General features: G+C 33.4%; 1 protein-coding gene across 1 annotated transcript in view; it reads left to right on the top strand.

Annotated features, from left to right (window-relative positions):
• LOC111089719 overlaps positions 1-14,472 on the top strand; it is a 120,962-nt gene that overhangs the window by 59,924 nt on the left and 46,566 nt on the right. The window contains exons 6-9 of the mRNA XM_022402698.1: positions 1,751-1,878; positions 3,319-3,526; positions 6,109-7,006; positions 10,972-11,072. Of these exons, the coding sequence (XP_022258406.1) occupies positions 1,751-1,878; positions 3,319-3,526; positions 6,109-7,006; positions 10,972-11,072 (1,335 nt within the window). The remainder of the gene's footprint in view (positions 1-1,750; positions 1,879-3,318; positions 3,527-6,108; positions 7,007-10,971; positions 11,073-14,472) is intronic.

Below are 14,472 nucleotides of genomic sequence, written 5' to 3'. Positions count from 1 at the left end.
TAGCCCTCGTGTAGCTTTGCGCAAAATTCAAAAACAAACAAAAGAAGAAATATGAAATCCCTAGAATAATCCATGTTAGGGTATTTCCTTTATATATTTGTATATTGAAAACACAAACTATTAGCTTAAGAAAAGTATTACTCCCAGTGGCTGTGTGGTAAGTTTGGAGGTTTACAACGCTAAAAAACGAGTTTCAACACTCGTGGTAAGAGGAGCATCAAAAAATCCAACGTGTAGCTTTGTACTTACTAACAAAACAAACAAGAAAATTATCTTACTACTGTTTTAAAACATTTTAAATGTACTTTGATTCAAAAATTATCTTTATTACAATTTATTCGTTTGTTTGTTCACTAGTTGCCTTTAATCTGCTCTATCGCCTCAAATTTAGAGACGATTAGCGCATAGAACCCTTGAGTATCTTTGCGCGAATATCCGATAAGCAAACAAACAAGACATTTCTGTGTATTTGAGCTTGATGAAGTATTTGATAATTGTGAAGTTTCTTATTAAAAGAGATATTTTTAAACAAAGTGATTTTGGCTTTGTGTATGGTATATGTAGGTACATAATCCACACGTTACTAAAGTCTGCTATAAACACGTTACATAGGAGAATAGCCGATTTATTAGTGTTACCTCAGTATAACGTAATACGTTTGATTGCTGTTCCTCAGCACAACACCGTACGTTTGATAGCTGTTCCTCAGCACAACACAGTACGTTTGATAGCTGTTGTTCAGCACAACACAGTACGCTTAATAGCTGTTGTTCAGCACAACACAGTACGCTTAATAGCTGTTGTTCAGCACAACACAGTACGCTTAATAGCTGTTGTTCAGTACAACACAGTACGTTTGATAGCTGTTGTTCAGCACAACACAGTACGTTTAATAGCTGTTGTTCAGCACAACACAGTACGTTTAATAGCTGTTGTTCAGCACAACACAGTACGTTTAATAGCTGTTCCTCAGCACAACACAGTACGTTTAATAGCTGTCGTTCAGCACAACACAGTACGTTTGATAGCTGTTCCTCAGCACAACACAGTACGTTTGATAACTGTTGTTCAGCACAACACAGTACGTTTAATAGCTGTTGTTCAGCACAACACGGTAACTGTTCCTCAGCATAACACAGTACATTTGGTAACTGTTCCTCAGCATAACACAGTACATTTGGTAACCGTTCCTCAGCATAACACAGTGCATTTGGTAACTGTTCCTCAGCATAACACAGTACGTTTAATAGCTGTTGTTCAGCACAACACAGTACGTTTAATAGCTGTTGTCCAGCACAACACAGTACATTTAATAGCTGTTGTTCAACACAACCCAGTACGTTTGGTAACTGTTCCACAACACAACCCAGTACGTTTGGTAACTGTTCCACAACACAACCCAGTACGTTTGATAGCTGTTCCACAACACAACCCAGTACGTTTGATAGCTGTTCCACAACACACCCCAGTGCATTTGATAGCTTTTCCTCAGTACAACACAACCCAGTACGTTTGATAGCTGTTCCACAACACAACCCAGTGCATTTGATAGCTGTTCCTCAGTACAACACGGTACGTTTGATAGCTGTTCCTCAACACGTCACGGTACGTTTGATAGCTGTTTCTCAGCACAGCATGGTATGCTTCGATCGTAAAGGCTACTTTCCATACATGTATTATTTTAATCTGTTTAAAATTACTAACTCCATATTGCTGCCTCCATAATGCTCTGTACCTTACCTATTTTTAGACTGCTTCTATCGTATCCCGGTGCAAAAACAAATCTTAACATCTGACGATCTAAGATCTCGGAGTGATAACTGCAGTGAAATCAAAGTGTTTGTTGACAGATATCCCTCAACTAGAAATTACTTGAAGGTGAGCCAAACGATAAGACGTATAAAATGTGTTTATATAAGGAAAACATAAAATTGATATCTTAACGTAATTAGTATACTTCAAAAATTTATGGAAAAAAAATATTTATTTGTAACATTTTGTACGTTTATTTTGAAGTCGTTTTTTACTACATTAGAATTACATCTATATGTAAAAGATCGCTTTGTCGATTACAAAATGATGTTTAATTTCTTGAATGAATTTTAATAATTATTCAGGTGGATTTTTCTTTTTCGAAGCTTCAGAGAAATTCTGAAAAAAAAACGTATACTTGTGAAACTTGATTGTATTTTGTGCACAGAAATAAAAAGCATTTTTGTTTCTTTTTTGCTGTTCTTTCGTCATCTATACTTTGTTTTATTATTACATTAAACTGCTTTCTTGAAAAACAGGGTTGTTCAAACTTTCATTCCTCGTGATTCTGTTAAAACAGATCCGTTCCTGCTAGCAGTTTTGCTAGAAGGCTTGTGTTATCTGCCTTCCAACTTTACAGAAAAGTGGTTGTTATACACCCCAAAATGGTGATGCACATGAGTAATTAATCCAAATCATCGCGTATGCTGTAAAACCGATTATTACAGAATGAATTAAGAAGTGATTATAGTGAAACTGCTTTTGAACAAATTTAACTTAAGAAAGTTTTTTAATAAACGTTATAATTTACTGTAGTAAGAGCAGTAAAAGTTTAAAGGGAAAATTACATGACTAATTTTATTAGAATGATTTCATAAAAGTGAAATGGAAGATAGTGGGTGTTTCATTTCTTGTAAACAATACTTCCCATTTTATAATAGCAAAATTTGTGTGATATATCTGCACACGTATTTAAACCTTAGCAATATTAAACGACACTAAACACACAGCTATACATATCGCAATTTGTATAAGATTATACCACATTTGTATGAGTAGCCTCACTTGTATAATATTGAAACTTTCTAAATGTATGCTTTGCTCAATAACATACCATCAAGATTCTTAATGCATAATTGAATACGACCACTACATGTGATTAACAGGTTATTAAATGTTGAAAGTGTCGTCTTGGTTGGTTAAATATTAGTTATATTTGGAAATAACCTGTATACAATTATGAAAATTACATTTTATTATTTCTATTAAGCATATTAAAAGTAATTCGTCCCAATATAATTTTGTTTATGTTACGTTGAACGTATTATAACAGAAAGTTCTAACATGTTTTTTTTTTTTTTTTGAACTTACGAAAAGTAAGTTATGGTACGACTAATGGGTTGTGTTTGTACTCTACATCAAGTATGATAGTGTTTCTTTCTTTAAAACAAATTGATAAAATATTAAAAATTGCTTCAGCACTTCTTATGTTACTTGTATTAATTGTGTAAATAACTCACTTTAAGAGTATTTTCTTCTAATTTTTGCTATCATTTTCAATTTCAGCTTTTAGATTTAAACGCTCTAACAACTAAGAATTGGCTTTTTCTCACGGTTGACAACGAGAAATCGCCTGGATATGCTGTTACCGCCATCAAGCGTCAAGAAAGAGAACCTTCTTTTATTGCGGTTGGGCGATTCTTCCTTTTGACAGTGCACAAATGCAAGACGTGTCAATTTAAGGCAGTGTTTTCTTCGTTAGATCAAGAACACGGTGAGTGGCGTTTTAGGCACGGAATATTCCAGAACAGGGTCTCTATAGTGACTCACGTAATTAATATTTACTCATAATTCCATTGTTTGATAATAATCACCTCAATGAAGCGACGAAGCTCTTATTTAAATGTGTCTGACTCGATTAAAAAAGCTAGAATAAAGAAACACTCTTGCACTTTGAAAGGATGAGTAAGATTCCTATTCTACTGGTTAAAAACCAATTTTAGATTAGCAATAAGTGTAACCTAACGAGGCCTCAGCTGCTTTTTCAAATTCATTCCCACCATCTTTAATGAAATAATCAGTTCTAATAGCGACGTCTCATGATCTGTTGACAGATGCTAGATCCAATAAGGACACGTAAATTTGTAAATAATGAAATAAGATATGTTCTTGGGGAACAGGATTCTTCAATTAAATTAGTTCCTCATTCTAAAAATCGTTTTAAATATACACTTGACTTGAGTTTTTTTATTTATGAATTATCTATGCTTAAAGGAGAACTTGATATTTCTAAAACAAACCTGGCATAGCTCTGGTGTTAAGGATGTAACAATATCATCTATCTTAAAGCACACATGCTGATAGTGTAAGGATTTAGTTTATGGTTTCTTTTTTTATACGTTTAATGAGAAACCTGTTATAAACATTGTAGCAAGAAGTGTTACTAAAATAATTTTAACTTAAATAGATAAACACGTGTTGATATTATGTTCGTTTATTAACGTGTTTTAACATAACACCAACCAAATGTGTGGTTTCGTCCCATACAGGGGTTATAATTTTGTTCATTGGGTTTGAGCACACTTACTATAAAAATGTTTCTGCTGCCATTGTGTAACTGTACTATTGTATTGATATTATGTTCGTTTATTAACGTGTTTTAACATATCACCAACCAAATGTGTGGTTTCGTCCCATACAGGAGTTATAATTTTGTTCATTGGGTTTGAGCACACTTACTATAAAAATGTTTCCGCTGCCATTGTGTAACTGTACTATTGTATGAAATTCAATAGTTTCAATATATTAAAACATCAAACTATAGAATTTGGGGAGTGATCACGTCACTTAGCATTTCTCGAATGTTCATAAATTTAAAGTATTATTAACTTCCTTAAGTTTCAAGAAAGGTCTCATTCCATTTCTTGCTTCACAACAAAGTGCAGTTGTTTACACTATTGAAAGATTAGCTAAAACTTTCGCCAAGGTAACTTTAAATGCTATGGAGAAAAAAGTGTTAAAATGAGCAAATAATCCAGAAACTAAGGGCTTATGAAATGCATGGAAACCAATAGGTCTAACATCTATAACAAAATCGGTTAAGTTGATCACAAATATTAGGATTATTGATTTCCAATAACTCTTCAGCTCTGGAGGTTTAACGTAACTTTGAAATTCTTTTGATGAACATATAAATAGCATTTCAGATAGACTTTTTAATCTCCCATTGTACAGCTATACTGACTAGCTCTGATATATTGTACATTTTTAGATGTCAGTGATTTGGAGTCTGAAACTTGCAGCAGTATAACAAGTACATTTAATTGGATAAGTTGATTTTTGGTTTGGTTTGTTTGAAGTTAAGCACAAAGCTACACAATGGGCTATCTGTGCTCTGCCTACCACGGGTATCGAAACCCGGTTGCTAGCGTTGTAAGTCGGCAGACATAATTTGGATCATAATTTAAAGAAGCAGTATGGCTTATCTTAATATACAGGATATATTCTATCAGTCACAGTACAAGTATATTATATTTCTTACATCCTTCAGACATTATGAAATAATGGCCAGTTGGCAGCTAGTTCTAGGGATTACGTAACATTTTCCTGTGTCAAAGTTTTCCAACTGCAAATAGCCTATAGAATAGATAACCTATAGAAATATCAGAATATGTAGTTATTTGTTATTACATAAAATATTCCATTTCTTCCTTCATTTGTAACTAAGGGATCCCTCATACAAAAGTGAAATCCTTCTATTAAACGTTTGAGACAGAATATTTGAAAGTGAATGGATATATCTTAATCTTATTATGAAAAGTTAAGATCGTAGGAAGACGGCTAGCAATTAGAGGATAAAACGACCCAATCTGTTGAAATGTGTCTTTATTTGTTTAGCGTCAGTAAAAGAGTGTCTTTGAATAGTAAATTTATTTTAGATTAATGAGGAACACTCCCTCTAAACTTGACTCGATTGTACATATATAGGTAACTAATTTAGTTTAGCCAGCTGTTGGTTTAACAAACTTTGGTAAGATCCAAATAATACATACTGGATGCTGAATCTAGGTCTTTGACCTAATAAGTCAGATAATAGTTGACCCAACTCATTGAATACGCAGATACCAAAATAACGTAGTTGAACTGTTTTAGTCAGATAATATATAATACAGTAAATTCACTTATATTCAAATAGCAGATTAGAGGTGCTAAATTTTGGTTAGTTGATAAGTGAATTATCAGATTTAATTCGCTGGTTGAATTTCAGGGCTATTAAACGCACATTAACACCGTTTTAAAGCTAATTAGGTGTAATGGGGCTCTTCAGTTTTGTACTTAGAAAATTCTATTTTTCAGGATGTAACATCACCGTAGATGCAGTAGAGGGAATCTTAACAAGTCCAAACTTTCCAGAGAAATACCCACCTGGTTTGGATTGTTACTACAACATCGAAGCGACTGTAGGGTTGAGAATTGTCATATCTGTCACGAACCTCGATATGTATAGTAGAAATACCGAAGGTATATGTAACGAAAATTACGTTCGCGTTTTCCCACTAAAAGAACAGAGAGAAGTGTTCCTCTGTGGAAAGTCTGTTGGCTCAAGAGAATATCTTGTCTCGAAACGTGAAACGTTAACTGTGCATTTACATGTGTCTAGAGGGAAGGGTTTTCTTTTCAAATATCGTTCTATAAAACCCTGTGAAAACATAACAATAGAGCAAGAAAACGGTTCTTTGTGTAGTGAAGATTATCCTTATTCCTTTATGACTGAGCAAAGTTGCCTTTATGCTTTTTATGTGCCTTTAGGATACAAACTTCACGTACAATTGACATTTCTGGAAACTTCTTTGTCTTCTGTAACGTCAAGATCCGACTGCGTAGAGGAGTTTATTGAAATCTCGAGTGAAGAACAAGTGGTAAGGCTATGTGGAATAACATCTGAAAACACAAACCAAGGTTTCTCCTTTCAGTCCAACAGCTATACCAACATCACAGTTAACCTGAATGCTGTTCCGACGTTAATTAATGGAGCCAAGGGGTTTTGTATTGACTTCCAAACAGTTTCTATCAATCCACTCGGTACGTTCTGTGGTTACCCCTGGTCTGAAAACGAAGATTATTGTTATCAGCTCGTGCATCAGAACCTAAACTGGTGGTCAGCAAACGGTCATTGTTTGAGTCAAGGAGGTCATCTGGCGACAACGTCCTCAAACGATATCCAGTCTTTTCTAGAGTTATTGATTAAAGCCAGGTACGTTAACGTCACTGATACAAGATACAATGTAAATGTTTCTTAACTAGTTACTATCTTGTGTGTGTGTGTCATTGAGTAAGTTTTTCTACTAAACAAAAGCTATAAAGTTACTGATGCCAATATAAGTAGTTCTGCAACAAAAAAAAAAGTTCATATTTATAACCAAACACATTTAAAGATAAAGACTATGAAAAACAATAGTAGTAAGATTTTCCGAGTATAAAAAGTAATAATAATAAAACTATGTGTAAAGAGCATGTTGAAAGTTTTTCTTTCAGAAATGAAAAACAAAACAGACGTACATACTAAGTAAAGTAATAGCAAAATGTTTTCATCTACATATCAGTTTATCACATATTGTAACATTAACCACTGATGCAATTTACTAGCTTACTTTTTATATACACATGTGTTCAATCTCAAAGTCTTGGTTAGATAATAAAATTTTGTTAGCTAACTGTTGGCCGCACGGCGCGCAGTCGTTTTAGTTTTGTTCGAGCTGTTGTAATTTCAATACACTAGTTACTTTGAATATGTTACTACGAGCCTTAAAATTGTACTGCTTCCTTTAAACAATAAGATAATGTTATCAATGCATGCATACGTGGGTACTTGTTACTTCAGATGTATAGTGAATAAATTAGATTATCTTCCCCTTAAAAGCGGCTTGTCTGTTAAGCTACCAAAATAAAGACTTTAGCATACTTTGTAAAACCTTACCCTTAAAAACAAAATAAGGTTGATTGCCTAGCCGAGGTTCTAACGTAAAATTATTGAGAGACTGAAATATAAATATAGTATCACTATGGGTAGAAAAAGTATCATCAGTATACTTTCTTTATCATGATCCCTGTCTTACCCGTGAAAAGTCAAACTGTTTGTAAGTCTCTTCCATATTAGTGGATAGTTTGAAAAAAATTAACCAGCATAACTTAAATAACGTTATTATAAATGCCAAGGTTAGAACCTATTGGTCTAGAAGGACATCGTTCTGAATGTGCTGTAACAATACCACAAGAAGCTGCTGGTGGTCTTTTATTCAAATGCACCCACCCCCCCTTCAATGACATAACGGTAAATCTGAAAGCTTATAACGCTAAAAGCTGGATTTCGAACCCCGAGATGGACAGAACACAGATAACTCAACTACAACTAAACAAAACATATACCCAGATACCAGATTTGAGTTTCAAGTCCATCTTTTTTTTTAAAATTGGACACCTCTGAAATGATTTTTTTTTCTGATTTTGATATACCCTTGATCCCTTTTTACATATTCAATTAGTACTATCACTTAAAGTAATTTATATTTTATTTATATATCTGGAGTGTCAATCGATGTTACATTATTTCTTATATAAGTTTGATAATTAAATTTTTATATAACTTTTCTGGAAAACTGAAATTCTCTCTGCTTATTTCTAAAATTGTGGCCAAAACAATAGTTGTTTTAAGAATTTAATTCAATTTTGATCCTTTATTGATTTTATTGGAGTAGTACGAACAACTTCTCGAAAATTAAAATATAATGTTGAAATTATAATTTTTTTAAGTGGTTTGTTTGTTTTTTTAATTATGCACAAAGCTACACAAGGGCTATCTGTGCTCTGCCCACCACGGGTATCGAAACCCGGATTCTAGCGTTGTAAGTCCGCAGACATACCGCTGTACCACTGGGGGGCTTTTAAGTGGTAAAACAAATTTTACTTCTCAATCTTACACTTTCCTTTTACTATTATAAAATTATGATCAACATAATTGAAATACAACTGTATCAGAATAAACAGTATGTAAAAATGTATTTGGTGCTATCTTGGCTGATTTAATTTTCAAATGTAATCTTTACCCATAACAAAGATTTTTATCCTTGTTTAGGTTAATTTAATTTCATAGTGCATAGAATCATTTTTTAACATGCTTCAAGGTGACACGCCCCCTCCCCAGTGGCACAGCGGCATGTCTGCGGACTTACAACGCTAGAATCCGGGTTTCGATACTCGTGGTGGGCGGAGCACAGATAGCCCATTGTGTAGCTTTGTGCTTAATTACAAACAAACAAACAAGGTGACAACAGCCGTATCAAGCACTATTATTTGCGCTAATTGCTTAAGCTAATAGGACACTAAACTCTTTTTAATTGGGATGATTTCATAAAATTTAGTAAATCTGTGCTGAAAAGTTGGCAATGAATAATAACCGTTCACCCGTATTATTCTTTTGAAAACTTGAACCAGAAACTGCTAATCTAGTTTGCTTGGCCTAACCAATACTCGTGTATCTGCACGTCCTTTCATCTTATAGTTTTGCTGCTTTAAATCAGCCGTCTTTAATCCGAATGATAAAAAAACACTAAAAACTGTCCACTTTTTCTTTTGGATGAGGTTGTAATAAAAATATTAATTGATAGTTCACGCGACTTTTTGCGTAGTCGTGCGCAAAAAGTTTCGTCGAATTTGAGCAGCTTTTGTTGAATAAATTTGCACACGTGGCTTATACTTACAACAAATGAGGCTCCTAATTGTAGGTTGAAAAGATCTATCAGTTTACCAAATTAAAAAAAAATCCATAGAAGTTACCTGTGTTTTTCTATCAAATAAAGTTTCTGTAATTTTGTTGCGAAGAAAAATACAGGAAGAAACTCAATCAAAATTATTAATGTTGTATCTCGGGTATTTTATAATGGATTGCCTTGAAATTTGTTAGGTGAAGTAAGAGTCCAGTAGAGCATGTCCACTAAAAATATGTGATAGCTTGGATTATCACAGTCCGAGATATAAAATATGGAAAATCGCTAAACTATCACTCCTGGTAATAACACACCGTGTGTCCTGCAGCAGGTTGCTTTGGCCGCACAACACATTACCGTGTGTGTTGATCTGTTGTACAGTGTCATTGAAATAGGTGTGTAGATTATATTTATACCAACTTTAATGATCCTGAATACGTTTCTGAACACCTAATAAAATTAATTTCAGAAAAGCTGCAAACCAGTCAACTCGTTACTTTTAACATTATTGATAACAAAAAATGTGAAACTTTTTCGCAAAATCAATCCTTTTGCATGCATTATGGACTTAATCCATAACATCACTTAATCGAAAATCGTTTCCTCTTTTCTAAAACGTAAAATGGGAATTATCGCCCAAAACGAACGAAATAAAATATAATATATACCTGTAGTTTCGTGAATATTTAATAAATTTACATCTAGATACATTATCAGGTTATTGCTGTATTTTGCAACATTCTTTGCTGAGAATATTTAAAAGGCTTTGTTTTTTTACAAATTTTTATCTAATGGTATAGTTTACACATGTAAAGAATCAAGTATGCTGAGACTAAAATCCTAAGAAGTGTTTACGCTTTCTAGCCAGACGCGTATTGCAACAATGAATTGTTCATCTCCAAACCATTGGAGAGCACTTTATAACGGTCTTAGAAGTAATGAAGACGCAACAAGCGCGAAATATTTTTGTAACAGATGGCTAAGACACTTTGGGGCCAAGGATTCGTTATAACAGTGATGGTAAAATCCAAGTGTTCGATCAGAGTAACCCAACAGTTGGTGGTGAATGCTGTTGACTAGCTATCTTCTTTCTGGTCTACAAGCTCAAAATGAGGAATGACCTGCAAAGGTAGCCCTGATGTAGCTTTGCCTGAACTTATAAACAAACGAACATATCTGTACGGAATAACATGTCAAGAAAATATATATATATCTGTGTTGCTTATACTAGGAGTTAATCAATATGTTGATTACCTTCTTCTTATTTCATTTAGAGAAACGGTTTTTCTTCTTTGTTATTGAAAAACCGTTTCACTGAAAACAGTTACAGAGTTTATTAACTTGCAAATAAATCAAGTATTATTTCACACTTTTACCTGAGACTTATTAAGTAAATATGTGATTATCTTAAAATTGTTTCAATATAATGTGATAGATATTCATTTTTTATCATTAGTTCTTTGTATGGCCACACGCATGCGTTCTGGATCGGAGCCAACGACATTGAACATGAAAACTATTACGACTGGGCTGATGGGCATCTTTTTGGATTTTCAAGTGAGTATTTGTTACTAATTACAAATTAATTCTTTAGAAGAATAAAGTTGGTTTAAAAGTCTTACAGTAATAAACACAACTAAGTCAGTATTTGTGTGGTTTAGGTGAAGTTTGAGGAAAACGATAACAATCCTCATTAGTTACACTCAGTGTCTAATAATTCTTATCTATAATATGACACAGGCGGTAAAAACAATACAGATGTTAATTACCAGTTTAACTACAATAAAGAGGTTAATTACCAGTTTAACTACAATAAAGAGGTTAATTACCAGTTTAACTACAATAAAGAGGTTAATTACCAGTTTAACTACAATAAAGTGGTTAATTACCAGTTTAACTACAATAAAGAGGTTAATTACCAGTTTAACTACAATAAAGAAATTAATTACCAGTTACCTCTTTATTGTAGTTTTAATTACCAGTTTAACCACAATAAAAAGGTTAGTTACCGGTTTAACTACAATAAAGAGGTTAGTTACCAGTTTAACTACAATAAAGAGGTTAGTTACCAGTTTAACTACAATAAAGAGGTTAATTACCAGTTTAACCACACTAAAGAGGTTAGTTACCAGTTTAACTACAATAAAGAGGTTAATTACCAGTTTAACCACACTAAAGAGGTTAGTTACCAGTTTAACTACAATAAAGAGGTTAATTACCAGTTTAACCACACTAAAGAGGTTAGTTACCAGTTTAAGCCTTAAATGACTTTACCAAACATCAGTGAAATTTATTATGCAAAAACTGACTATAATAGTCACCAAATAATTTGAAGAAGCAACAACTGACAATATAAATCGTTATCAATGAGTATAACAAACAAATTGAGATTAGCATATACTTACAATAAGCAGGTAAATAAATACAAAAACAACATCTAATAATATTCTTTGTCTAAATGGCTAATTTGAGAAAAAATTAACAAGAAAGTTGTCAATGTCTATTCTGGTAAGGAGGTTGTCAGAATGCTTTGAACGATTCTTCCGGTAAATTAGGTGTGGTGAACAAGAAAGCCTTGAGCGACTATTTTCTTAAATAAAGGCAAGGTGAACAAAGAAACTTGAAAGACTATTTTGGTAAATTACATGTAATTTACAAGAAAGTCTTGAACAACTATTACAGTAAATAAGATGTGGTGAACAAAAAGACTTGAATAACTATTCTGGTAAATAAGGCGTGGGGAACAAGAAAGCTTTGAATGACTATTTTTGTAACTAAGGTGTGGTGAACAAAAACTTTGAACGACTGTTCTTGTAAGTAAGGTGTGGTGAACAAGAGAGTTTTTGAACGACTGTTCTTGTAAATAAGGTGTGGTGAACAAGAGAGTTTTTGAACGACTGTTCTTGTAAGTAAGGTGTGGTGAACAAGAGTTTTTGAACGACTGTTCTTGTAAGTAAGGTGTGGTGAACAAGAGTTTTTGAACGACTGTTCTTGTAAGTAAGGTGTGGTGAACAAGAGAGTTTTTGAACGACTGTTCTCGTAAGTAAGGTGTGGTGAACAAGACAGTTTATGAACGACTGTTTTGGTAAATAAAGTACAGGATTTCAAGCATGTAGTAATCCTAAACACGAAACACGTCTTACGTTTATACGTGCTTATGGTGTGCTGTAAGGCATTAAGGTAGTTCCATGTCTGTTATACTCGTGGGCTTTCTTTATTGTGTTACTTAAAGTTCCGCTACTTGCGCAACTTGTAGAGTTCGGATTTTATGTACCACATTTCAGCACGCCGTCTTTCATATCGAGCAAGATCAATACACTTCATAGGTCGGCCAAATGTAGTCTCGCACTTCTGTTCCCGCTACCAACTTGTTTACAAACACGTCTTTACATTTATTGAATTATATTACAGTAATTTGTTGTTGTTGTCGACTGTTTTAGTGACAAGTAGAAATGTTTGGTAGTATCGTTAGTTGTAAGCATTTCTGCGTCAACACTTTTCTGTTCACTAATAGACCATGCGTTTTTGTTTTGTTTTTCACAGCGTTAGAAAAAATATTAAGTATTATTAGATGGTCATTTAGACAAATTTGTAAATATATATTATCGAGGTAAACTATCCTAAAACATAGCAGCTGTGTAACATACAAATGCCTTAACTTTATTGGTCAACATACTAAAAACTTTGCGTTAGTTGTAACATTTTACTTACAACTTTACTTGAAAGTTCTTTAACATTAGTAAAAACTAAATAAATATGTGGCTTCCAATTTTCGTTTCAATACAGCATGACAAAATTAAATTGACATTTAAACAGTTCTTCTGGTCTAAATAAAATCAAATATAAGTTAAGCAGTTATTTTCTGGTCTTGTTAAAACTTGGTCTAGCATGGACTCGTGCTTAGTGGAATCAGAATGCAAGTAGTTCATGGTTCGCGTCCCGTTGCTGCAAAAATGCGTTCCCCACGTTGAGGCCGTATATTGGTTATAAAAATGATAGGCAAATTCAACTATTCAGCCAGCAAAAGAGTATCTCAAAAGTTGGTTGGGGCGCTGTTGACTATCTGTTTTCACTTGTAGTCTACAAGTTCAAAACTAAGGACAGCAATGTACAGATAACCCTTGTGTAGCTTAGCGCAAAATTTATTTTTAAATTCAACAACAACTTAGTAAACTTAAAATCTGGTTTGAACAGTTAGTTTTAAAACTAAATACTAGGCAAAAAAAGTTATTCTGATATAAAATTAACTACCAGATTTACGCGGCTATTGTAATTTTGATAGGACTAAAAATAAAACTTTAGTAGTTAATTTAATATTGGTTTGTTTGTTTGTTTAGAATTAAGCACAAAGCTACACAATGTGCTATCGGTGCTCTGCCCACCACGTGTATCGAAACCCGGTTTCTAGCGTTGTAAGTCCGCAGACATGCCGCTGTGCCATTGGGGGGGGGGGGCTTAGAATCCTTTAATTTTATAAAAAGTAAATATCAGGTTAAATATATATATAAAAAAAAAATTCATATTTGTTAAGACAAAAAATAACTTTATAAAGCTCCTTTATTTTTGTTAAAACATATTTCTGATTTAAACAAGTTTCTCAGTCTAGAAAGAACAAAACTAAATTATGCAGTATTTTTAATAAAACATCCTAAACTTGAATATCGTATTATTACACTTTTCCTAATCTAAAAAAAACACTAAATTCCAAACTTTCGCAGTTCGTTTAATTTAGTTGCAGTCCAATTTCAAGGCCAGAAAATTGATTTATTTGGTTTTGTTAAAAAGTAAAATATGTGTAAGTACTATTTCTCTAGGCCCGGCATGGCCAGGTGTTAGGGCACTCGACTCGCAATCTGCGGGTCGCGGGTTCGAATCCCCATTCCCCCAAACATGCTTGCCCTTTAGCAGTGGGTGTGTTATAATGTGACGGTCAATCCCACCATTCGTTGATAAAAGA

Source organism: Limulus polyphemus, unplaced genomic scaffold (assembly GCF_000517525.1).
Source record: "Limulus polyphemus unplaced genomic scaffold, Limulus_polyphemus-2.1.2 Scaffold127, whole genome shotgun sequence".
NCBI classification, from domain to species: domain Eukaryota; kingdom Metazoa; phylum Arthropoda; class Merostomata; order Xiphosura; family Limulidae; genus Limulus; species Limulus polyphemus.
This window is presented reverse-complemented; position numbering and strand designations above follow the sequence as displayed.